Source organism: Falco biarmicus, chromosome 16, assembly GCF_023638135.1.
Source record: "Falco biarmicus isolate bFalBia1 chromosome 16, bFalBia1.pri, whole genome shotgun sequence".
Classification (NCBI taxonomy): Eukaryota; Metazoa; Chordata; class Aves; order Falconiformes; family Falconidae; genus Falco; species Falco biarmicus.
Window position 1 is genome coordinate 2,982,272 of NC_079303.1, and position 23,997 is coordinate 3,006,268.

The 23,997-nt window shown below is 55.5% G+C and overlaps 1 protein-coding gene across 2 annotated transcripts in view; it reads left to right on the forward strand.

Moving 5' to 3' along the window:
- Positions 1 to 5,516, forward strand: part of ILRUN (inflammation and lipid regulator with UBA-like and NBR1-like domains) — a 32,850-nt gene extending 27,334 nt beyond the window's left edge. For both annotated transcript variants that reach the window (XM_056361286.1, XM_056361289.1), the window contains one exon: positions 2,915 to 5,516. In XM_056361286.1, the coding sequence (XP_056217261.1) occupies positions 2,915 to 2,950 (36 nt within the window). In that variant the 3' untranslated portion in view covers positions 2,951 to 5,516. The remainder of the gene's footprint in view (positions 1 to 2,914) is intronic.
- Positions 5,517 to 23,997: the final 18,481 nt, after the last annotated feature.

Sequence of the window (23,997 nt, forward strand, 5' to 3'; positions counted from 1 at the left end):
CATTTTGAGAATAGAAGGAAATTCACCAAAAATAGTGTAAATAATTCTTCATTTGAAAGAATTCAGAAAAACTGCAATTGTATGCAGAATTATTTTTGCGTGTTTACGATGTAAAATATTGCATACAAGGGATAATTATTCTTGAAAATGTCATATAATGGAGTCTGGTATATTTGCACTGCAGCAGTAACTGAAGTTTTCAGGTATCAAGACACTATTACACTGTGTGTTGAATAAATGTAATGAGAAACGACTGCTCTGCAGAGAGCTTGCCTCTTACTGAGGAAGAAGAAATATTCTCATTTCACAAAGGGGAGTGAGAGTTTCTTGCTCAGGGTCTGATGTTAAACCAAGTCTACACTTGATCTTAAAGAAAAGAAACAAGTGTTTTTTAATTTCGTACGTTCTCATGTACACTAATAAATCTCACGGGTAAGTGAAATGCAGTGAAGAGTGGCAATCCCGAAAGCAAAGATTTTGGGCTCGCTCTTTTTGGTGACAGTCCCTGCCCCAGGAGAAGGTACCGTTGGTCACAGATTCTGGGACCGTTGTTGGACTTGCTCGTGAGAGAAGCCCATCTAGGGATGCCAGCCTGTTCAGCGCAGTGTAGCAAGTGGTACAAAGCTGTATATATTTAGTAATCTGAAACGCTGAAGGTGAGCTAAATTCTGGTTTTAATTAACACATGATTAGCGTAATTGTGTAGCTTTAAATTAGAAGCTATGGAACATGGTATCTGAAGATCCAGAGGGGTTTCCCTGAAAACAAGGTTAATAGCGTCTTCACAGGGTCTCTCTCTGCATACAGAAAGACTAATGAACTGTTCTCGTGTCTGAGTTCAGATGAAGACTCTGGGCTGTGTCCTGATTAACTGTGTTAATTCTTTTGTGTCATGGGGTGCTGCAGATGTCTTGGCTTACAGCACACACAAATGAAATCGGCAATGTTTTGCCTGTGACATAAACTGTGAAATCCATGACGGGTACAGCGCGGGCTCCGCAGCGCGGTCCCGGCAGAGGGAGCAGGCAGCTGAGAGCAGTTGGTGTTTAAACCCTCTCGGGAGGCTTGTGAGTGCTTGCCAGTCAGTGTCTGCAAACAAAGCCTTATGTGCAGGTAACTAAAAGATGAAGCAAACTCTGGCACATGTGTCTGTACAGGTCATCGGCCACAAATCCTGTTTTTCTTCTGTAGAGCAGTAAGTACGATAGCTTAGGATTTTGCTTGTAACATGGTTTTCCTCCTGTGTCCTTGGGGGTTTTTTTGTGCACCTTGTCACATTATTTTAATGTTCCTCTTCTGCTCCCCTTCCCCCGTTTTTTTGGAAATATTGACTATCTCAGTCTCTTGATTTTGGTGGGAGCTTCTCCTTTCTGAGGTGAACTGTTGTGCTGGAATCTGCAGGGTGTTATCTTTTTAAAAGATTCCTTTGCAAACCAGGAGGAGTGCAGCGTATTCCTAGGGTAAAAAGCATGTTTGGTTTTCCATCACTTGCATGTATTTCTGTCTTCCAAGTTTCCAGTCTTCCATGCTTCCCACACAGTTCATGAGACGTCCTGTTTAATAACTTGCTAGTCCTCTACTCTTGGTTGAATTTTGAGAGCTGCTGATAGATGTTTGATTTTGCCGTTGTCTTGGATCTTGCCACCTGATATATCCTAAAGAATTAACTTTTCCACCAGTTGTAGCGAGATTACAGGCTCCTTATCGCATTACCTTTATCGCATAGATGTACAGCAGAGCTCTTGAGCTTGGGTTTTTGCAACTGGGCTTCAGCTGGTGAAGTTGAGACTTTCTTTATCCGTTTCTACAAGTCATGTTAAAGACTCATTACTTCGTGGCTTTGTGGCTGGTGCAGTGAGGTTGTAACAGAGCTGTAGGAGAACATGCAGGAAACGGTGTTTGCTTTGAAGTTTGCCCTGTTGAAGGCAAAATGGTGAAAACTGAAGTCAGAGCTTCACTCAAAGACCGAGAATGGCTTTGTGCTAATTGGGGTCTCGGCTGTCTTACTCATCAGTGTGCTGGAAAGAAGCTGGACTGTGTTACAAAAAGCATTTGCATAATGATCTTCCAACTTTGACAATGAAATACAATGAGCTTTTCTCACTTCTGACCTGGGTATGTGTCTGGATCTTACAGGAGGATTTTGTGTGTGCTTTTTACCTTCATCATTGTGACAAACTTTATATCCCTGTGACTCGAGAGATCTCTTGCCTGCCTGTTGCTTGCTTGCTTTTGCTTCCTGATGAAACCCTGGATAGCCGATGTGAACAATAGAAGTTACAGAAAGAAGTTCCTGTTCACTTGAGACCTGTTACTAGATCTGTCATTTAGGTGACTCACTTCAGGATGTAAAGGAGGAAAAATGGATTTTTTTCGTTAAATATTGTGTTTGGTTTTTCAATCGAGGAAAATGTATATTGTTGTCTTGAGAGAGGAAAAAGTGGCGGTTGTGGGAAGGTGGATTTCCAAGTCTTGATTGATTTATTTTCTTCTTAAATGGACTCTCCCACCAGTTCACAGCCTCTTACTTAACTGTTTGCTGTAGTCTTTAGAACAGACGTGTGAAACTGCAGTTGCTTGGCCTTTGTAGCATCTATTAGGGGCTTTTTGCTCTGGTGTAGAAAATACAAGTTACTTTGTGGCCCAATAACACCTGGGTATTACCTGGCCTAAATAACACCTGAAAGAGGTAAGTGGATAGCAGCGGCCACCTCTGGGCAAACCGGCTAGAAGCGCTGAAAACCTGTTTTTAGGAGTATTTCATAAGGCTGGACAGCACAGGTCACGCTGCTGGGTAAGGGGTTGCATTTGGTTCCGAAGTACTGGGATGGGATGGTCGGTATATGTAGGTGTTACACTGACCAGTTTTATTTTTTGCCTGTTGAAATTGATTATGTCTCCAACTTTCTTTCAGGGTTTCCACGGTCCTTATCCCTTCGGACAGTCTTAAAACACAAAAACACAAAACGGGTATCGACAAGAGGAGAATTTAAGAAAGAACTGACTTTTGGGGGAAGGGAGGGGGATTCATGTGGCAGACAGACACAACGTGGATCCCCCCTTCTCTGCCTCCGTGTTCTGGATAAAGAAGAAAAAACAAAAGCCCAGTAACTTAAGACTAGCTGTTTTCAGAGGAAAATACAAAATCTAAGTATGCATGTGTGAATGCTGGATTTCAGGAGTGTTGTTAAATGCTATGAGAAAGAAAATATACCAACACCATGGGTTTGGGGTTTTTTTTAGAAATCATTCTCACACATAATTAGGTAGTTTAAAAAATGAAAATGAAAAAGCCATCTTTAAAAAAAAAATATTTTGCCTACAGAGCGGTTGTAGTTTGTGCAAATGTTTAATTTGTTTGTTTCTTGTTCATTTATTTTTTTTTTAAATAAGGGACAGCGTGCATTTTTATGGAACTGTCATGTTTTGCTTGCTACCGAATGGGAATTTGCTTAGCATCTTCTGGGGCTTGTGCAGTGACTTCTTTTTGTTGGACATTTTTTTAGTGACAGGTTGGGTCTGCACCCAGCTCTGCATTTTTAATATCATCTGCTGGTTTTAGTTACCAACTTTTTAATCTTTTATTTCTTGTTCTTTTTTTTTTTTTTCTTTTGGTTTGGGTGTTGCTGTTAGTTGTCCTGCATGTCATTGCAAACCATGCTAAAGACCAGGTCTCGGTATTGAAGTTGGAAAGAAGGCTCTGGGATTTCTAGGATAGCATGGAGCGCTCGTTTCCCTTCCCCTTGTACATGAAGTACACACAAATACATGCCCATATTAATAAGAAACAGATTTATTAAAAGTTCCAGAGCTGTCCTACGTGGTTAGCATTTTAAAATACCTTTTTGTTAACTCTTGATGTACAGTAGCTGTGCCTAGAGCAACCAAGCAAGCGTATCAGTCTTGTGCCAAGAGGAAACTTTTTCTGTAGCTGTAATTCACTTGGTAGTAGTTGCAAAGCTTTACAGGTCACATCCTTTTTAATTTTGAATCTCCCATCTCTCTCTTATACTGTTTTAAGTTTGCATTCGTTTCTCCTGTGATGAAGTATTAGCTTTGAAGCTAATTGTTTGTGTTTTTGAATGCAGAGCAAGAGTTAGCATCATCAGCTGGATTCCACTCTGTTGCCTTGTATTCATTCGCCTTTATCGTCCTGGCTTGTAGCTTTGTTGAAGCTCTTCTCTTCTAAATGGGATCTCCAGGTCTTGGTATCAGAGGGGGAATCACTCCTCTAAAGATTTGGGTTGCTCTGCTGTTCCTCCAATGCATTTTCCTCCAGTTACGGATTGGGAAGCCCAGTGTGAGGGGAGGGAGAATGGCCTCGAGTGCTGCGGTGGGTTTCTAAAGTGCTGTGACACCACAGCTCCTGCTGAAGGGGAGCAAGGTCAGGGGATACCGCCTCACTCAGAAGCGCTGAACAAGGCTGGAACAGCCGTCTGCCAAAGAGAAGTCATACATAAAGCTCCCACAACCTTCTTCCAAATCTTGTCAGTGAAGACTCTTGTTCTTGTTGGAGCAGAGCGCAGGCTTGCATGGCTTTATTCTGATTGCCCTTGACTAGTTGTACTGCCTTGGTTGGTTTAGAACAGGGGATTCACTTTCATTGCAGCTACTGAGGATGCTCTTGCCTTAGTGCGTACAGACGGATCTTGTGGAGGATGGTGGGAGTTCTGCGTATCCAACAGAAGGAGAACTAGGTGATGGATTTTGGTTGTATTTCAGAGGTTCAGTTGTTAAAGGTCACTGTTACCTGAAATCTTCCTTCAAAAAAATGTTTACTTGGAGAAACAAGTATAATGTAAGAAATTGTCTGTATAAAAGAGGCACTGCAGGATTTGGACTGCTAGCCATTTGCACTTGTGGTTTGGTGAGTGCCTGGGTCTGTCTTGGCAGCTTGCTGGAGCTGGGTGAGCGTTGAGATCCAGGGCGGACCTGTGGAAGGTGGTGCTGCACCGCTCAGTGCAGCTGTAGCGTTTGGTTCTTGTCCTGTCACATCATTTTGTCTTGGATTAATTATCTCCTCCTAGCATTCAGTCTAGGGAATGATTTGCATTACTGTAGCGTAGCACGGGTGAGTGGATCCTTTCTTTGCTCCCTCCTTTCCGAGCAGGTGGCTTGTGCGACAAGCTCTGAAGGCACGAACACGTACCTGACCATCACGCTCTTGTAATACCGTTGCTTCCCTTCTGAAGGCATCTAAAACACTGGAGGCTGCTCTTAGTGACAAGGTGACTCCTTATCTTCATTAGCTCCTTCTATCAGCTGTGTAGCGAAAGGGAGGAAAAAATTAAGATCTGAGTCTGTGTGTCACAGCTGGTGCTGCGACCTCTTGCCTTGTGTCAGCTGAGGCATCTGGGAGACCCTTGAACTCAGATACCCCCACACTGGCTTCCTTCTGCTGCCAGCCACGTATGCTCCTCTCGTATATAACGGCTGCCACATTCGTGTTCCTGTGCTTTTCCTAAGGCTGGATTTTCCTTTTCTTTGAAAGAAAAAAAAAACAAAATAAAACAAAACCAACCACCTTGCATGCACCCCAAGTAGTCGTGTGCTTTCCCACTCAGAAGGCATACTTGTTCTGTATAGACTTGAATTCTCTTGAGTGTTTCCAGTCCGTGGTGTCCTTGTGACAAGGGTCACTTACTCCAGGGTGTAAAGAAAGGCAGGGCCAGGTCTGAGTTGCTGCTGAAATCTGCAACCTCTTGCTGCTTACATCCCCGCTCTTCCCCAGGCAGTGCCTGTGAGCACTCGTGTCTGCAGGAGCCAGCTCTGCAAGTGATGGCACGGAGCTCTGGATGCTTTGAGGGCTGGGGTTGTAACCCTGGCTGTGACGGGGAGGAACGTTTAAATTAGTGGTTACTCTACCTCTGGGTTTTTCCTCGAGTGAAAACTGTTTCACTAAGGCCAAAGGTGGTTTTATCTCCTATGGTTCCTTGGAGCTTAGTGGTGCAGCGAGCCCTCAAATTGCTCTTGCTGTCAGGTTTCCAGCTTTTAAATAGGGAGATTTGAGATGTATTCAGCAAAGCTCTTTCCAGGTGACTTCAGGGCACTGTGATTGTATCGGTCTCAGCTACACGAAACAAACAGCCTGGTTTTTCGGAAGTGCTGAATGCCAAATATTTTGGTGAGCCTGCAGCATATGTGGTGGCTCGGAGAACCCCATCCGTGCGAGTTACACACGTAGAACCCAGGCCTGCTGGAAATGGGAGGGAATCCTGATGGGGTTGAGACTGGGGAACCAGTAAAGAGGCTGTGTTACCCCAGTGAGGCTGGTGTTCCTGACGGGTGGAGGGATGGGGCTGGTACCTGCTGGTACGGGGGGTACGACCCCTCCGAGGTTCGGGAGATGCGGCTCCCCCAGTGAGGGGCGAAGCCGTGCGGGCAGGAGAGCAGCTGGAGTCTGCAGGGTTAGGAAATGCACGCTGTCCCGTGTCTGGGTTTCTGTTGTGTGTTTTAATATTTTTTTTCGTGTGTGAGTGCGTGGGTGGTTCTGCAGCCTGTCTGTTCTCTCTGGGGGGAGCGCATGTGTAGAACAGGATGGTGTGTTGCCTCATTGAGTCTGGGAGAAGCCCTATGATAGCACATTGGGGGTGAAAATAAAGGAAGCTTTTTCCTTAATGTATAAATGAATATTTGTATGATTAAATTAACACAGAAAAAAAATGTCCTGTAGCTGTTGAGAGTTTTATTGAAGCTGCAAAACCTTCTGAGTCTGTCATCTTAGTTAAATGTACCCAGCTGGCTTCTGTCTCCGGGGTGTTTCCAGACACTAAGACACAGTATCCTTCACCCCGTTCTAGCCCTGTCTTTACCCAGTTCACTTCCAAAACAAATTCTGTGCGTGTTGAGTTTATCAGACAACCCCTCCAGCCCAGGCGGATGGGCATGAAGGGTGGTCGAGAGCCCCGTGTGGATGTTTCGGTGAAGGAGGGATGCTCAGCGCGGCACCCCTGTCCGGAGGAGGATTCCCACCAGCTGCACGTACGGTACAGACCGCTGCCACGCGTGTTACACCTCTCCGCTCCCGTCGGCGGTGGATCTCCCTCGCTACAAGGGCAGGTAACTTCGCTGTAGCTCTGTCTCTCCTGCCTGCACCGGTCCAGCCTGTGCGTCCAAGGGGATGGCTGGGGCTCAGCACCATGCTGGTGCTGCAGCTGGGAGATGGAGGTACCTTCCAGCTGCAACTGGGACTGCAGGGGAGGTGGCACTGGGAGGGCTGGGTGCCGGTGGGAGGGCTGGAAATCCGGTGTTCCTTACCTTCCAACACAAAGCGGTGCTTGAAAGGCTCCTTGTGTGGTTTATTTACGTGCCAGCACCTCGCTCAGAGCCTCGGTGCAGTATGAGGCCATACTTCAGACAGGATGGGTCCCGAGTCTCCTGGCGTGGCAGGAGAGGCAGTTTGAACGAAGGAAGTTTGGTTTTTTTCCTTTTCTTTCTGTCACTAAGGGATTCTCTCGTGTTCCTGTGCATCAGGAGGGGGACATACGGTCTCCGCTTTGGTGGGCACTTGCAGGGGTCGTCTCGGGCCGATCCTGTTCCCCCAGGCTTTACTGCTCAGGGCACCAGCCCAAACGTTTGCTTATATAAACTATACTGTGGAGCAGCTCAGCTGCAGCCCTGCTCTTGGTTCTCTCGCTTACATGTGACGCTGTCGCTAATCCCTGCAAGAAGCCTCGATGTGCATGCGCTGGGTTTGCTTTTTAACATTTGAATAAATGCCTGGAGCTTTCATGCGCTGTTCAAGCTTGACTGAAAAGCCTTACTGGGAACAGACATCCTGCTACCTGCGCCTACAGGTATTTATTTTGTGCCTTGAAAAGAATGCACCCCTTGAGCTCTTGGTGCTCACGGGTGTCTTTAAGACCGATCTGTTTGGGTAGGTGGGGATTGCCTCCCCTTCCCTCTGCCCAACTTTTCATTGACTCTGTTATTTGCTTGAAAGAATCTTGTTTGTCTTTAGGGTTGCAACCTGTCAAAGTGTGCCGGTACAGGACAATGCCATCACACCTTCTAATACTATCTCCTGAGACAGCAAATAACTCGAGGGATCCCTGATCCTGCGCTGAGGCTGGGTGTGGTGCTGGGTGGCAAGGCTGGCGGCCAAGGCAAACGGTACGCGCAGTTACCTATGAACTACTTGGGTTTGCTTTTTCTGCCTTTTTTTTATTTTTTTGCCCCCAAAGGAACCAGATTGTTGCCCATTCCAATTTATAAAAAATTATAAAAAGAATTCTGTTTTTTAAGCAGCTTCTTTCGGTCCCTGAAGTGATGCTGTGGTAGGCAGGAGCTGTATGGGTGATGGGTTACGGTGAGGAAGGGGTGCTCAGCACACTGGGTAGTGCTCAGGACCGAACAGCACCATCCCCCAAGCCTCGCTGCGTGCCCGGGCTCCTCTGCCAGCGCCGCTGGCTGGAGGGTGCCCAGCCAACCACCAAGCACAGGATGTGCTCCAGAGCCTCCGCAGCATCCCTGCATCTCCTCATACCCACAGGCGTGGGCTGGGGGGCTCCAGCAAGCACCCTGCCCTCCAGCAGCAGCAGTTGTAACCACAGCAGAGAAGAAAAAGGCAGGTTTTGTGATATTATTTTTTTTTTTTTAATTCCCTCCTACCTGCTGTGGCTGCTAAATCACATGGTGCGCAGCCTGCAGTGCGCAGCAAGGCGTTAAGGGAGGGATTTGGGCTCGCTTCACCTCTTCTTCCCTCTGCTCCTGCTTCTCCGCAAATCCTGTGGGGATGCGCAGTGAAATATTAACAGGCCAAGTGGGGACGCAGGCCGTGCTGGCGAGGGGGATGCTGTGAGGGAGTCCGTGGGGAAGCACTACGGGATCTGTGCGTACGTACACGGGGTCAGGAGTAACTTGCAGCGTAGGCTTTGACGGGAAGCGCTCTCTAACCTGTTATCTGCTGTTCACGTGCTCCGCCTGTGTGTTCGTTGGAAAATACCCAGTGAAACAGAAATTCTTTGAGGAAATCGAATCTCAAATGTTTCCTACCCCATTCATAAAACAGCCGAGTAGTAAAAGCACACAGCACAGAGCGAGCGAGGAAGCAGATGGCACACGCAGGTGAGGACCAGCCTTGTTTGCCCCACCAAGTGCTGCGGGCTCAGCTCCGTGGAGCAGGGCTGGCTTAAGAGCAGTCTCACGTGCACCATTTCCTTATTTTGATTATGTCTTCCCTGCAGAAGGGATGCCTGCGCAGGAACTTTGGGGGCTAAAGCAGGGGGGAAAAGGAAAAAATATATTTTTCACCTATTTACAAACGGAGTAACCGGTGGAGCATCCTGCAAGGCGGCTCAGCTGCGCTGTGAGTTGGTGATGCTGTCAAAACCACGGATACAATCCACGGTGTTGGGGAAAAAGGGTGATGCTGGGACTGGGGTGGAGGCATTGACCTGGCTGGGGTATCCTCCAGCCAGAGGAGAAGCTCGCTGCTCGGCTTTACGAGTTTCCCGGAGGCAGCGATCCCAGCTCCTGCTGGTTGGGGCTGTATGTTTGAACCCCTTCTCCGTATAACCAGCTTCCCATGGGCTGCTAGGGCTCTTCTCCCAGCTCTGAGGTGTATCACCCTTCAAGCTAAGGGTGTTTGAACAAGCCTGAGGCTGCAGATGGGATGTCATTATTCCCCTTCACCAAGTGCTGTGTGTTTTTTCCAGCAGTCAAGTGCCAACTCTTCACCTCTGGGGCTCTGCTAGGTTGGCTGTTTGTGGGAATTCATTGAGGATCTCTGCAAACGAGGATAAAAAATCCTTCTCAAGAGCTTTCCCACTTGCTGGCAGGGCTCAGCCCTTTGCCAGCTTGCTTGGCTGACTCAAGCTTAAGGTGTGTGTACCGTCCTGGGAGAGCCGCGTGCCTGCAGGAGTGAGTCGAGCGATGCTGAGGCACCTCCGAGGGTGCTGCCAGGCTCTCCACTTGCAGGCAGCTGTTGTAAACACCCTCAAAGTGCCCATAAACTCCAAGTAAACCCTGAATTCGGCCACCGGAGAGGAGAGCCAGGTGCGTGGGTGGGGAAGGCCATATAGGATGTCTTACAGAGCCACTTGCGCTGCCGGCTGCGGTGTCTCCATGGCAATCTCCCTTTATTGACATAAAAACAAGGCTCCTGCTTCCCAGCTGCCGCCGTGGGTGATGGGGTGGGCTGGGGCTCAGTATCGTGCCCACACACTTTTCCTCCAGTCCTGCTGCAGCGTGGGGGGTGACGTGGGGTGGCGATGGCCGGGGATGCTTCACCCCACGGCCGGTGGAAGGTGCCTGGCCGGGAGGTTGGGATGCAGCGTTCCCAGGTCTGTTCCCAGCGAGGGCAGTGCTGGGTGGTTTATAGGTGAGAGATGCTGAGGCAGGAGGTCCTGAGTCCCCAGCCAGCCCTCTGGCTGTGGGAGGGAGCCCCACAGGACTCCTTTTTAACAGCAGAAATTGTTTGTGGGTGTTGTGTCTTTGCTCCCCAGGGCTGTGGCTCATCCCTGCTGACCCTCACCAGGTGTTTTTCTCACTCGTAAGACGGGAATAACTACCCGGAGCAGGATGGATGGATGGGCTGTGTGTCCTTCTGCTGAACAAGCTGCTTGTGCTCGACCGTAGCGTGTGGCAGGAGCTGGGGAGCATCTTCCCGGCTTTGGGCTGGGCAGGTGGCACCGTGTTCTCTGGGCAGGGAACGCTGCGGGAAGGTGGCTGGAGATGTTATTTATAACCAGGGATCGCTGGGGAAGGGCCTGGCCTGAAGCAGGTGCCAGCAGAGGGAGCTGAGGTTGTTCCTGGTTTGCAAAACCCTCCAGAGCTGCTGGATGTGGCTTTTCCAGGCTTTGGGACATGCTGGTGACAGTGGCCAGCCGGGTGTGAGCTGTGTCCCCATGTGCTCCCAGAGCTGCCGCTTGGCACCGAGCGTGGGGCTGGGCTGGGGAGAGGTTTGCACCTTTCTGGGGGCATGGGGGCATATGGTGCCCACTGGCAGCGGGGTGGCACCGTGTCACCTGGCCCCTCACCACCACTGTGGGGCTGGGGTGGTGCCACCGAGCCAGGCAGGAGCGTGTGCTGGCCAGGGGTGGCACGAGCAGGACCTCCGAGATGCTCTGAAGGCAGAGGTGTCCCATCGGTGGGGAGCAGGAGGGTGGCTGAGCACCAGTAGCTCCACGTTGTGTCCAAGTCTGGAGTGTGATGGGCTGCTGGGGGGCAAAGGGGGTCTGGGTAACACCACCTGGAGCCAAACATTGCTCTGCTGGGGAGGCTGGGATGCAGCCAGCTGGGCGGGGGTGAGTGCCCCCTTAGCTGGGACCCTGCGCCTGTTACACCACGGTGGGGACACCAATTCTGCTGGCCAGGAGCTGGCCCTGCCTCTCTCTTCACTAGGATGAAGCAGCGGGTCTTGTTGCCCCATGTCCCCTCGTAGTCACTGCTTCCGCCCACCCCACGTTCCCCCCGGCAGCGGTGGGGTGTGCAGACCCTGCTCTGCCCTCGCTGCCCACCCCAGGGCATGCACAGCTCTGCGGGAGGGAGGGCAGGGACCCCAACCCTCGGGTCTGGGATAAGCCAGAGCTTTTTTAGGAAAGGTGTCCTGCAGCAGGGGGATTTCAGCCTCTCCGGGGCCGAGCTCCCTGTGCTGTTGGCCTGGGTCTGTGCCCCCGCGGGCGGGCAAGGCTTGCCATCCCGGGCAGAACACGGTAAGAACCTCACATTCCTCGTTATCTAATCTGCCCCGTTTTCCTTCCTCCGTGTTTACCGTGGCTGGGTTTCCTCAATTAATTCTGACAGCTGCAGGCTGGGCCATGACGTCAACCTGGGGTAACGAAGCCCGAACCCCGGCTGGTGTCGGGCGGCGTGGTGCTCAGCTCCCCCTGTCCTGACATTTGGTTCTGTCACGATAATGGATGTGTCTGGTTGTAATGGCTGTACCCGGCTCAAAGCGGCTGCGGGGGGGTTGACCAGAGCAGTGTGCTTAGCTCACAAAACGGATAACGAGGAGGTCTACTGATCGACCCCAGTGATGCCCGGGGTGCGGTGGGGGCGTCTCAGCCCGCTGCTGCTGCGGTACCAGCCAGGAAGACACCCCCCCTCCCCCCATCCGTACCGATGTACCCCCCACACTCCCAGAATTAACAACCCTTGCTCAGGGCTGGCTGGCGCATGGTCCGGCCTTAGTCCCACCTCGCCGTGAGTGTAAATCGGGCGTTGAGACCCCAAGTTTGAGGATGAGAGCTCCAGCCACCGGCTGGGTCAGTGGGCCTGGACCCCCCCCTCTCCTCCCCAAGCCGCAATGCTGCATCCCTTGGACTCGCACCTCCGGCTGCATCCGATGGCACCCGGGGACACGTTAACAAAAGCGCTGAACTCTCAGCTCAAGCTGGCTTGTCACACTAAGCGCGTCTATCAGTGGCAATTCTGAATTTGTTTTATCTGTTGCTTTAATTATTTTTTTTATTCAAATGGCAAAACTGTTTCAGTGAAGGTCCTCCAGCGGGCCGTGGCAGGCAGATGCTGAGTGTCTGTGGAAGCCATCAGACCAGGCTGTGGCAGGCAAACGCTGGCTCCGATGTGCGGCTGTATCCCTTAGACCAAAGCTGCTGTTGACCAAGTCTGAGACCAGGATTGATCCAGCCACGCCTGGGCTCCTCTCCGGGAAGCACTTCAGAAGGCAAGGGGACCCTTCCCAAACCTCCTGGCTCAACGGGAGGGCTTTTCCCCGCTCTGGCCACACATCAGGCTTGTGCCCATCACGGGACAGCCGGGACACAGGGATGAGCCCCTTCCACCACAGCCGAGCCCGGTGGGATGTTGAGCCTCTCCAGCAGGTGACAGCGAGAGATGCTCGGGGACCGACCTCCCCACTCCCACAGCAGAGAGGGTCTGTCCCCAGCGATGTCCCCTGTCCGTGCTGGTGGGACACTTGAGCCTGTCCTGCCTTTGCTCCCGGCAGCTCTGGGTGCTGCGCTAATTGGGGCTGTTCATGACCAAGAGCAGTGCTTGGCTGGACTTTGTACAGCAGAGTGTTGGGCAACCGTGGCCAGCTGCTGCCGCTTCCTTTGGGGTTACCTGGGTGAGCACCCACTGCTGCACCTCCCCCCCCCCAGGGCTCCGCAGGCAGTGAGGTGGGGGGGAAAGGGGGCTTGGGCAGCACCAGGGTCATCCTTGCTCCCTCTGGATCCCAGCAAAGGCCACTCGGAGACCTCTCCGTGGTGGGCGGTGAGTGTGCAATGCCATCTTCCTCCCCCACCCCCTCCCCAGCATCCCCCTGCCGCTCCCCCAGCCTGGTAGGACTTCATGGCAGCCCCAGAGCATCTCTGCTGCCATGGTTCGTGGTGGGATGTGGGGAGGAGGGTTAGCTCTTCAAACCACGGCTTTGGAGCATCCCAGTTTGTCTGTCATGGAAAGGGCAGGGTAAGCGGGGGCTCGGTGCTCTGCACGTACCTCCCCGAGCAGGGGACCCCCCCGGCCGAGCCTGGCTGCTCCGCCTTGCCCGCAGGCTGGGAGGAAGCGGGTGACGGTGCCTGAGAAGCAGGTTTGTCAGAATTTTAAAGGGATCTAAATAAATAGCGATAAGGAAACAATTATTTAAAGAGCAAACAAATGGAAACTGCTAAATGTACCTTCTTTTTTTTTTTCTTTTTTTTTTTTTCCCTGCGGGTGAAGGGTACAGGGCTGATGCTGTCAAGTGCTGGGAGCGGGTTCCTGCAGGGGCTGGATCTCCTGGCCAGTGCTGGCTGAGGTCGGTAACTGGGATGGGCTGGAGGGGCTGCCCCGGGGTGGGCAGGAAGGGGGAAGCACTTCTGGCTCAGCCCACAGCCCCAGCCAACCTGGAAATGAGCCTGGCCATGACAAACTTTTGTTTCTTCCCACCAGGAAAAAGGTTTTCTGGGTCGTCTGAAAACTCCAGTGCCCAGGTGAGCCCATTCTGGCCAGGCTCGTGGTGTCCCAGCCCAGTGCTGAGTCAGCAGGGGCATGGGACAGGGGCATCCCAGGCCGCCCAAGGGGGATGTTTGCCACACAGATGCTGCGGTGTGTTGCACCCACTGGCTCCAGTTTGGTTAAAGGCAGAAAGAAGCCTTGACTTGCTGCTGGAGGCCATCCCTGCTCCCATGGGAAGAGCTGTTCCCACTGCCTGGCTGCCACGTTGTCCCTGTCCCCTCGTCTCCCCAGCTGCACCAGCACCGCGCGCCCCGGAGATGCCGTCCCGCTTCGGGGCTGCGGCTGTCGCCACCGGGGCTTTGTTTCAAAGGGCAGCTCCTTCCCATCCTTCCCACCCCGTGGCTTTTTTCATCGGCTTTTGGTTGGGGATTAGGCATGTGTTGACAGAACAAACATTTTGCTGCCCTTAAAATCCACCACTGAGGAGAGGAGCGACGGCCTCGCTCTGCTGGTGCCCTGAGCCAGCACCGGGATGGGGAGAGCCGGGCTGGGGGCCGGGGCAGCTCTCCAAGGGGAAAACGGAGCCGTTTTGGGTCACATCCTGCACTAGGGCTGGAGCCTGGCTCTGGCTCTCTGCTCCCTTGCAGAGCATTAATCACTTTCTGCTTTAATAGCCCTTCTGTGAAACCAGGGATGCCACCGAGGAATGCTGCCCGCCTGCGCCAGGGCTTTGGCGTGTGCTGGTGGCCCCGGTGTGCCGAGAGCTCTGTGGGGCTTGTTCCCTTCTCCCTATCCAGGCTCCAAGAACCGCGGCTCCTCGTGGTGTCAGGGAGGCTGAGGGTGCCCGTGAATTGCTCCCAGGAGCTTGTGTTTGTCAGGGAAAAGCAGATTCCTCCAAGCTTCGAGGCCAGCTCGGTGCCTGGGGAGGGAGTGAAGACAAGACACGCTGCTGCCGCTCCCTGTCCCCAAGCACGGGACCTGGTTTGGGGTCCTGCCCTGCTTTGTGCCCGCCCAAGCCCCAGGTCCTGGTGCCTTGCTGAGCCCCCTGGCCCACGGGTGCCTGACCTGGGCGCTGTGCACTGGGAACAACACGTTTCCTTCGGAGTCGGGTGACTCATGGCTGAGTCACGGCTTATTCTGCCGCAGCTCGGCGCAGTCCCTGTCCCCAGCCTTCCTCCAGCCCTGCAGGATTGTCCCTGTCCCCAGCCTTCCTCCAGCCCTGCAGGATTGTCCCTGTCCCCACGAGAGGACCTGGAGCACAGCACCTTCGCCCCAGGCCCACGGCTCTGTGGGATGCAGAGCAGCCTTGTTCCTCGTGGGGTCCCCCCCTCTGCCTGGGGGGGCACAGAGGGGTCCCCTGGATGCTGCAAACCTGGCTCAGCAGGGCTGGCCCTGCCTGATCCCAAGAGAGGAGAGGGGTGGCTCTAGTCCCTGCTGCCCCCCTGACCTTCCCCTCTCCATCCAGCCCCGCCAGCTCTTACTTTGAGCAGAGACAAGGCTGAGCGTGGGTTTTAGGGGTATTTTTAAAGATTTTGCTCCTGGGGCAAAACCTTCTGCAGGTTCTCCTGGGATGGATAGCGCTGAACCAAAGGGGAAACCACAGCCAAGAGCCTCTCCTGCTCTCTGGGGCATTGCGTGCTGCCCTGGCCCGCCTTGGCTTTGAGACCATTGGAGCTGCTCGTGCTGCCCGCTCCCACCCAGGAGGTGTTTCCCTGCCCCAGCGGCTCCCACGCTGCCGCTCAGTGGGCCCATTATACCCAAGGATCGTTTTGCATGCGGGGAGAAACAGCGGCAGCAGAATGAATTTGCATTTCTTAATGGCAACCAGTGTGGGAAACAAAGCCGCTGAGGGTTTTGCTGCTGCTCAGGCCCCGCACCGGTGCTGTGTGAAAAGACAACATCCCGTCTGCTGGCACGGAGCCCTGCCCGTCTCACCTGGCTGCACGTGTGTGCCTGGGAACCGCCAGCACCTAAGGTCCCCGAGCCACTGGCACAGCCAGGGGGTGCCAGCCCTGCTGGTGGGATGCGTGGGTGACGGTGACAGAACAGGGGGGTGATGCTCGTCTGGGTTGTTTTGGGGGATCCTCGCATCCTGGATGTGACTTGGGGGTTGCTTGTCAGTGCCACTGGTGCAGGGACAGTCCGGACCAGGAGCCGTCCCCACATGTGGATTTCCCTCCCTTTGCACCCCCAAACTGCCAGCGACCTTCCGTCATCCCTTCCCTCATCCTTCCTCTGCCAGGGCTCACGCTGCCACCCAGCCCGGCGCACCCATGCCACCCTAAGCCATTTCTTCCTGGCACTGCTGGGTGACCTGCAGCCGTTTCTAGGCTTTTAATCCCGAAAGACAAAAGCAGGAGTTTAATGCAACCTGAGGAAGAAAAGAGCAGGGCTTTGAGCAGGGAACAGCAAACACACCGGTGGATCCCGCTGCTTCCAGCCTGGCCGGGCACCTCGCGACCTCCCTGCCTGCGTCACCCCAGTTTGCGCTGGTGGTGCTCAGCCTGCCGGGGGGGGAGCAGGGAACTGGGGAGATGTGGGAAACCTGCTGGGAGGAGGTGGGATGGTGCGTTTGGGTGGGGAGTTGGTGGGCCAGGGGCTGGGCTCAGGGTGGGAGGCGAGGGTTGTGCTGGCATCACCCTGCTCGCTTCGTCCCCCACCAGCTCATCCTTCCCCAGCCGCCCTCCCAGGCACAACCGGACTGAAGAAGTGGGGCTGTGGCACCCCAGAGCCAAACCCCAGCACCTCCTGCCACTGTGGGGTGCGAAGGAGCCTTTACACAGCACCAGGTGAGCACCGACACCTCCGTGCCCAGCCAAGAGATGGCTCCAGGACCTCCCACATCACCAGTGCGGAGCAGACCCCCACCCCTGCACCCCTGGATGGAGCTGGGCTCTCCAACACCCCCATTTGCACCCTCAAGGGCTGCCCTGACACGCAGGTGACACCATTTGGGTCATGGTGCCATTAACTCTCTTGCTGCTCTTCTTTTTATTTATTTTTTTTTTCTCCTTCTTTTTTGCTCAGGTCTCCCCACCACAGCCCGGGAACGCCGGAGCCGCCTCATGCAGGGACCGAGCACTGGAGCAGCGGCTTTTTTATCAGGGTGGGCCCTGCAGGTGGGTGCCAGCAGCAATAACTGCGGCTGTTTGCCTCGAGCACACATGCATCTCCCGTAAATTGGGTTTATGGCAGCATCTGGGAGATGGGGAAGCCCAGCAAAGGCGGGGGGGGGGGGGGGGGGGGGCGGTAATAAAAAGGAGCGGCCCTGCTTGGCCACGGGGCTGCTCGGGAAATGGGGATGTTTGTCTGGAGCAAGGAGGAGTTCAAGGGAATTTGGTTGGTCTCTGCTCTGGAGGGATCGTGGTGGTTCGGGAGCGCTGCACGTGCTCCCTGGTAGACCTGCACGGGGTCACTGCACAAATAAAAAGCGTGCCGGCTTCTCCGTGTGCGCCCGTGAGTTGTTCCTCTTGCACTCCCTGGCCCTGGAAAGCCCTTCTCCCACCTCGGGAGGGGGTGCTCAGCCCCTTTGCGGGGCATTAGGAGCACCCAGTCCTGGGGGGTGCCCCAGCCAGCGCCTCACTCCCTTTCCCCACCGTGGGGACTGTTCCTATCCCTTGTAGGGGGGTCTGGGGGGGATCCCAGGGGAGCACGAGCAGCAGCTCAGCTGGATGCCAGCACTATGCTTCCTGCTGTTTGCTCCAGTTTGGTGGCACAGGGACATCGTGCAGGACATCAAGGATGCTGCTCTGCACTGACATCTCACCAGAGCATCTCCAAAACTCATCGGCACAAACCAGCCCGCCCCGAGCACCTGGCTGGGGAGCAGGAGGTGCAGGGGGACCGGGGAGCCATGCAGGGGGACCAGGGAGCTGTGCAGGAGCAAGGGGACCTCGCCGGGGTGGGTGTTGTGTCAGGACTGCAAAGCAGACAGGAGCTGGGATGGAAAACGTGGCCAGTATTCCCACTTTCTGCCAAGCACATTTTTCAGGGAAAGAGGAGTTTGCAGGCAGTGGGTGAGATGTGTGTGTGACCCGCTAGCCCCCTGCTCCTCCTGCCCTGCTCCTCCTGCCCTGCTCCTGCCATGGAGACTCTTTCTAGGATTGCAGGGAGCACTCCAGGCTCTGACCTTCCACACATGTGTTAGCTTGAAATAACACAGGAGTGAGGGTGATAAACCCTCCTAGAGCAGGCAGGGAGGAAATGAATTGCTGTTAGCAAACAGGCAGTGAAGAGCAATTAAGATTACGGGTAGCAGGAGGGGAGTGAGCAACCACTGCTACCCGCTGGGACCTTTCTCCTGCACCATGGCTCCAGCCCCAGCATCCCAGGCTCTCCCTCAGCAGGGATTCCCTGCGTCCTGGTGCTTTCCCGATGGTTACTGGTTAATTTGAAGGCTGGTTTCTGCCTTGGTCTCAGTCCAGCGTTGGAGCATCCCCCTGCACCTGGAGCCCCTGCAGGTACCAGGGTGGAGGCAACGGTTCTGGGGAGGTTGAAGCCTAAAGGATGCTCAGTCTGGTGGGAGCCTGGGAGCGTCCCCCCTCATCCCGCTGCTGGCCTGGAGCTGTGGCCTCTGTCTTGGGACAAAAATACCTGTCAGATGTGGGGCTGGCGTGGGCTGAGGCACTGAGCGCTGCAGATGTGTGTTCACACCTGAAGAGCAGGACTCAGCGGGGGGATGCGGGTAACGGCTTTTCCACCATTTCCAGTCTCCTTGGGCTGCAAAAAAAGCTTGAGAGAGCCCCTCCTCAGCCCGGGAGCGGGGGTACGGCTCCTCTCTGAGCGTTGCCCAGAGGCACAGCCACGGGATGCAGGATGAGCCTCTTGGAGGGACCCAGGCTTGTGGGTTTGCTTGGCACAGGGACCACCGCCGTCCCCAGACGCTGTGCGGGAGCTGAGGCACAGGGAACCCTGGTGCTGCAGGGGACCAGGAAACACCACTGGGCTCAGGAACAAATCAGGCCTGATGGCCTCTGTGGTTTTTGCAGTGACATCAAGTGCCTTCAATAGTTTTATTATATATTACACGGCTGCTTATCTATTATTCTTGTGATGCAGCCAGAGATTAGCTGCAGGCAGGTGGGCAAAGAGATTCTTCCAGGCTGATTCATGAGTCGTTTCTCCATCCCTCCCCTGCGGCCGTGTTCCCAAGCGTTGAAGTTTTAGCTGTGGCAAAAGGCACTGGAATCAGAGCCCAGGGGTTGACAGGGAGGACAAGGAAAAAGCATTGCAAACTGCGCACACGGGGCAGAGAAGCCAGACTTTATTTCCCCTCTTTTGTTGTTCCTCAGGTGTTGCAACCTCTTCTTTTCCTGGTTTGCATAGGCAAGCAGAGCCGTGCTGAGCTGCCGGTTGCGCAAGGCAGTGCCGAGACCATGGCACGGCCGCTGCTTTGGGGAGGAAAGCCGAGATCTCATTTTGGGGCTTTTTACCTCTTTTCACGGCTCTGTATTGTGCTGGCCAGCTCTCCCCCAGCACAGCAAAGCAAATGTTTTTCTCTTTAATCTCTTTTGCTTATCAAAATCGCCAGCACTACCGATAAGAAGAGCAGGGAAAGGTTTTTCAGGTGCAGATTGTGAGACAGGCAACAGGTTCCCAGACAGACTGGGACGATCCAGGACTGGGATGCTCCGGAGCAGGGTCCTAGCACTGGGCACTGCCAGTGCATCCCCTCTGCCTGGTGCCACCCTGCTGTCACCCCATGTCCCCACTCACGCTTTGCTCCGCGTTGTTCCTAGCTCTTTCAGGTGCACTGTTTTGATATTTGCTCTGGTAATGAGTGGGTAGTAATTAAACCTAATAAACAAGGGAGACCTGCAAGTGATGGCACAGCTAAGAGGTGCAAATCCAGCTCGCGCAATCCGTGCAAACCATAACCTGCTCGACCAACTCCCCCAAACCAGCAGCCCAGCCGCAGGGCAGCGGCGCGGAGCTCCGCAGGATGGTGCGGGATGCCCGTAGTGATTTGTGTGTACAGGGGTGCAGAGCTTACACGTGGTTTTACTCTGGATCTTAAGTGTCCCCAGCAGAGATGTCTGCGTTTCTGTGCTGCGATGAAGGTAGCCGTGCTTGGAGGGCTACGGCCTCGGCGCCGGAGCTGCGTTCAGGTGCTCCTGCCCCTGTGGGGATGCTGGGGTGGGACACAGGAGCAGGGCTGGGTGCTGTGCACCAGCACCTGAGCCGAACAGAGCCCTGGTGTGGTGCTCACCACTCCCGGCTTCCCACGGTGGCTCTGGCCAGGATCTGGCATCGTGGGGCAAAACCAGGCAATGGTGAGGTGGGGGGGCTGCGTCCTGGCAGCCCAACCTGCTGCAGCTCTCTGGAGCGTTGCAATGGGCTCTGCGAGGTGCAGGATGAGGCCGTCTGCCGTGGGGCAGCTGGGTTGTGATGCTCTGAGCTGTGCCGGGGGCTGTGCTGTGGCTGCCGGGGGTACTGGGTGGCCGGGACCCCCCTCCTGGCTGTGCCACATTCCCATCCCATGCGCCCACCCTATGGCAAAGCCCAGCCAAGGGCTGGTGGCTTCCCCGCCGCAGCCACTCACCCTCTGTGTTCTCCCCAGCCCTCATCTCCCCCCACCCACCGCCGCGTGTTCTGAGCCCGGCTGTGTTTACCAAAACAGGGGAGAAAAGCTCCCCTCAGACGGCAGGAGCTCTAATCGGGGAGGAGGGTACGTTTTCCCCACTGATAAGATAACATTGAGGTGTTTCAAAAGGGAGGCAGAAACTCCTGGCGCTGGCGATAGCACGGCAAAGCCCTTTGCCAACGTGCCGGGCGGGCCGGGGAAGCCATAACGCAGGGGTTGCCTTCCTGTAGGGTTTTATTTTCCTCCTGGCAAATAATTCCAATGAACGACTTATCGGCTGTGCCGTGCCACCGCCGCGCGCTGGCCCTGGGGCAGCCGAGGGATGCTGGCTGCACCGCGGCCCTTTCCATGGGCTGGGGATGCAAAGCCCAGGCGTGACGGCCACGCGGCTGCCAGGGCACGGTGACGTGGGTCCGACCTGGCTTGCACCGTGGGTGGTTGTGGCCGGGGTTTTGTCTGACGTGGGTTTTTAGAGCGTGGGGGAATTTGGTTTACGTGTGTGGGAGAACCGCCTGAACTGTCCTGCGTTCTTTTTATGTGTTAAAAAAAGACAATAAATACCAACTCGGTGTCTGTTTCAGTCAAAACAGCTTTTTCCTGCTCATGCTGGTGGAGACAACCCAGGCCTGGAGCACTGCACGTTCCTGCCGTGCCCCCGGTGCCCTGGGCTGCCTGCAGGCATCAGCGAGGGCCCTCGGGGAGTTGACAGCCGTATCCCTGGTGCGAGGGGTGGTTTCGTTGGTGTGAGGGGCTCCTTTTGCCCCCAACGGCTGGCTCTGAGCATCCTCACTTGCAATCTCTGTCACAAGCCCCTTGTGGCTGTGGCACTTGTGCAGGGGATGCTCCTGGGGTGTCGGGCGGGGATGCTCCTGGGGTGTCGGGCGGGGATGCTCCTGGGGTGTCGGGCGGGGATGCTCCTGGGGTATCGGGCGGGGATGCTCCTGGGGTATCGGGCGGGGATGGTCCTGGGGTGTCGGGCGGGGATGGTCCTGGGGTGTCGGGCGGGGATGGTCCTGGGGTGTCGGGCGGGGATGGTCCTGGGGTGTCGGGCGGGGATGCTCCTGGACCCAAAAGGGCCCAGCCCGCACTGGGGGAGCAACATTGTGCTGCAGGGTTCAGCCAGGGACTCTCATGCATCTGACGGGTCTCTGTTGCTGCAGGCTCTGGCTCCAGGAGGAGCCTTTGGTCTCACCCCCTGTGACATCCCCACCTCTTGGGTGGGTTTCCCAGATGAGGCTGGGAAGGGGTTGATGGTGCCTGGATTTGCCGCACTCTGCTCCCAGGACCCATTTGGGTCTGAGCCCGGAGCCTCAACGCACCCATCAAGGGTTAACCCCGGCTTGGACTATTCAAACACCTCCAGCTGAGGTAAGCACCCAGCTTGTTTGTTCAGGTAAATAAGGAAGGAATTAGATATAATGGGCAAAGGAGGCATTTGCTGAGCACCTTGCACTCAGCTGCCGGCTTCCCCTCGCATAGCTCTGCACCCCGGCTGGCTTCATCCTTCTGCCGCCCTCCGAGCCACTAGTGCTGCCCCATCCTCATCCTTGTCCCATCCCTGTCCCCATCCCACTGGTGCCTGCAAAGAGCCGATGCGTCTCAGCCCGGCCGCCCTGCCGCCGTGGTGGGGCTGGCGCTGAGCCGGGCAGGGTGCTGCTGGCCGCCCTCCCTGCCGGTGCCAGGGCACCCCGCTTGGGGCCATGCCCACGCCGGCTGCCGTGCCGAGCACCACAGGGACGGCTCTTCCCACCCTACGCTGGGACCCATGCGGCCTCTGAGCCGCCCACGCACCCTCGAGGTAAGCCCCACGCCGCTGCCGCGACCCTCCCCGGCTGCCCAACGCTCTACCAGCACCTACCAGCACCCACCTTCCCTCCCTCCCGGGGCTCCCACAGTCCTTTTGGCACCAAGTTGGAGTGGCGTCCCACATGAGCATCCCACCCCGCAGCTCCTCGCACCTCTAGGTGCCGTTAGGGCTGAAGAGGGACAGGTTGTCTCCTGGCACGAGGTCCCTGGCACTTCTCGGGATGGTGTCACCCAAAATAAAATGGGATTTGCCAATTTTGTGCCTTCACCACCTGCTCTTGCTCAAGCAAGGAGGGTGGGATGGGAGCTGGGGCTCCTGGAGGTGGCTTCTGGCTGCCAGCGGGTCCCTGGGGGTCCCACGAGGCCCTGTGCCCAGCGGGAGGCAGGGGACGATGCGCTTTGGGGCACTGAGTGACCGATGAGCCGCCAGGGCCCTTTATGGAGCATCTCATGTCCAGGGCAGCCGTTCAGCTGCCAGCTCAGGGGTGTCACTATAAAGCACTTTGAATCCCTTCAGCAGACCTGCACCGTCTCAGCGCTGCTCTGCTTCTCTGCCGGGTATTTTTTTTCGGTCAGTGCTGAAGGCGTCTTGGCTCTGGGGTTGATTTCTCTGGTTCTGCTCGGTTAGTGAAACACAAACGCGGCTCGGCTGCCAAATCCCCCACAATACGGGTTTTCTCATGGGCAGGGAGCTCGCCAGGGAGGAAGGTGCTGCTATAAATAGGGGCTCCCTGGCCGTGCATGGGGAACACCAAGCTCTGCTGCTCACCCAGGGGACACCGAGCACCGGGCCACCACGGGGTTGTGGCTGTCCCCCCCCCATTCCCAGCTGCTGTTTGCCTCCCCGTGCTGATGGAGAGGGCAGCCTGACCTGGGGCGTTGGGGACACTTGGTCCCTGGCACCAGCACCCATGCAGGTAACGGCAGGAGGAGCCAGGGGAAATCAGTGGTGTTGGAGAAGGCTGGGGGGGAAACTGGGGGTCCAGGACCCCCAGGATGGGCTGCATTGCTCCTGGGCGTATGGGAGCCGTTGGGCTTGCCCTGGTCCTAGCCCTGTCACCACGCAGCCCCCCGAGTGCTGTCCCAAGCCCCTGTGAGGCTTTGGGGAGATTTTGGGTGATCCCTTCCCTCTCCACCCAGAGATAAAAGGGGTGCATGGCACCAGTGGGCAGGGTTTGGCAGCTGGGAGGGACGTGGCATGGCTGGCACAGTGAGGCTGGCAGGGCAGGTGGGATGCGCTGGCAGGACCCCAAGTTGTCAGCAGGCTCTGAGCACGCAGGTGCCTGCTGCAGCCCCGGCTCGTGCAGGGACACCAGGTCCCTTTGCCTGCTTAATCTGGGCCCCAGAAAATGGCTCACGCCTCCTCCATGCCACTAGCCATCTGGCAGAGCCACCAGGCTCCGGCGTCTCTCTGTGCCCTGGTGCAGTTGGCTTCGGGGTGGGCACCGCGGCGTGGGGTGGCTCCTCCTTAGGGACCGAGGGGGAGAGCTGAGCCCAGGCGAGTGGCTGTGGCAAAAGGTGCTGAGCCAGACCAGAAAACAGGGAAAATCCACCCAGGTGGCAGCCCCAGATGGGCTTTGGACAAGGAGAGCATTGCTGGGTCTGTGGCGTCCCCATCCTCTCCCACCCCTGGGGTCCCAGTTCGCTGCGCTGAGGCACGCGGGGCGAAGCCGAAGGGATCGGTGAGACAAATCCCGCTCCGCACAGCCCGGGACAGCTCTGGGTCCCGCACGTCTCCGGTTCCTGCCTGGGCACCACAGCATGTCCCCATC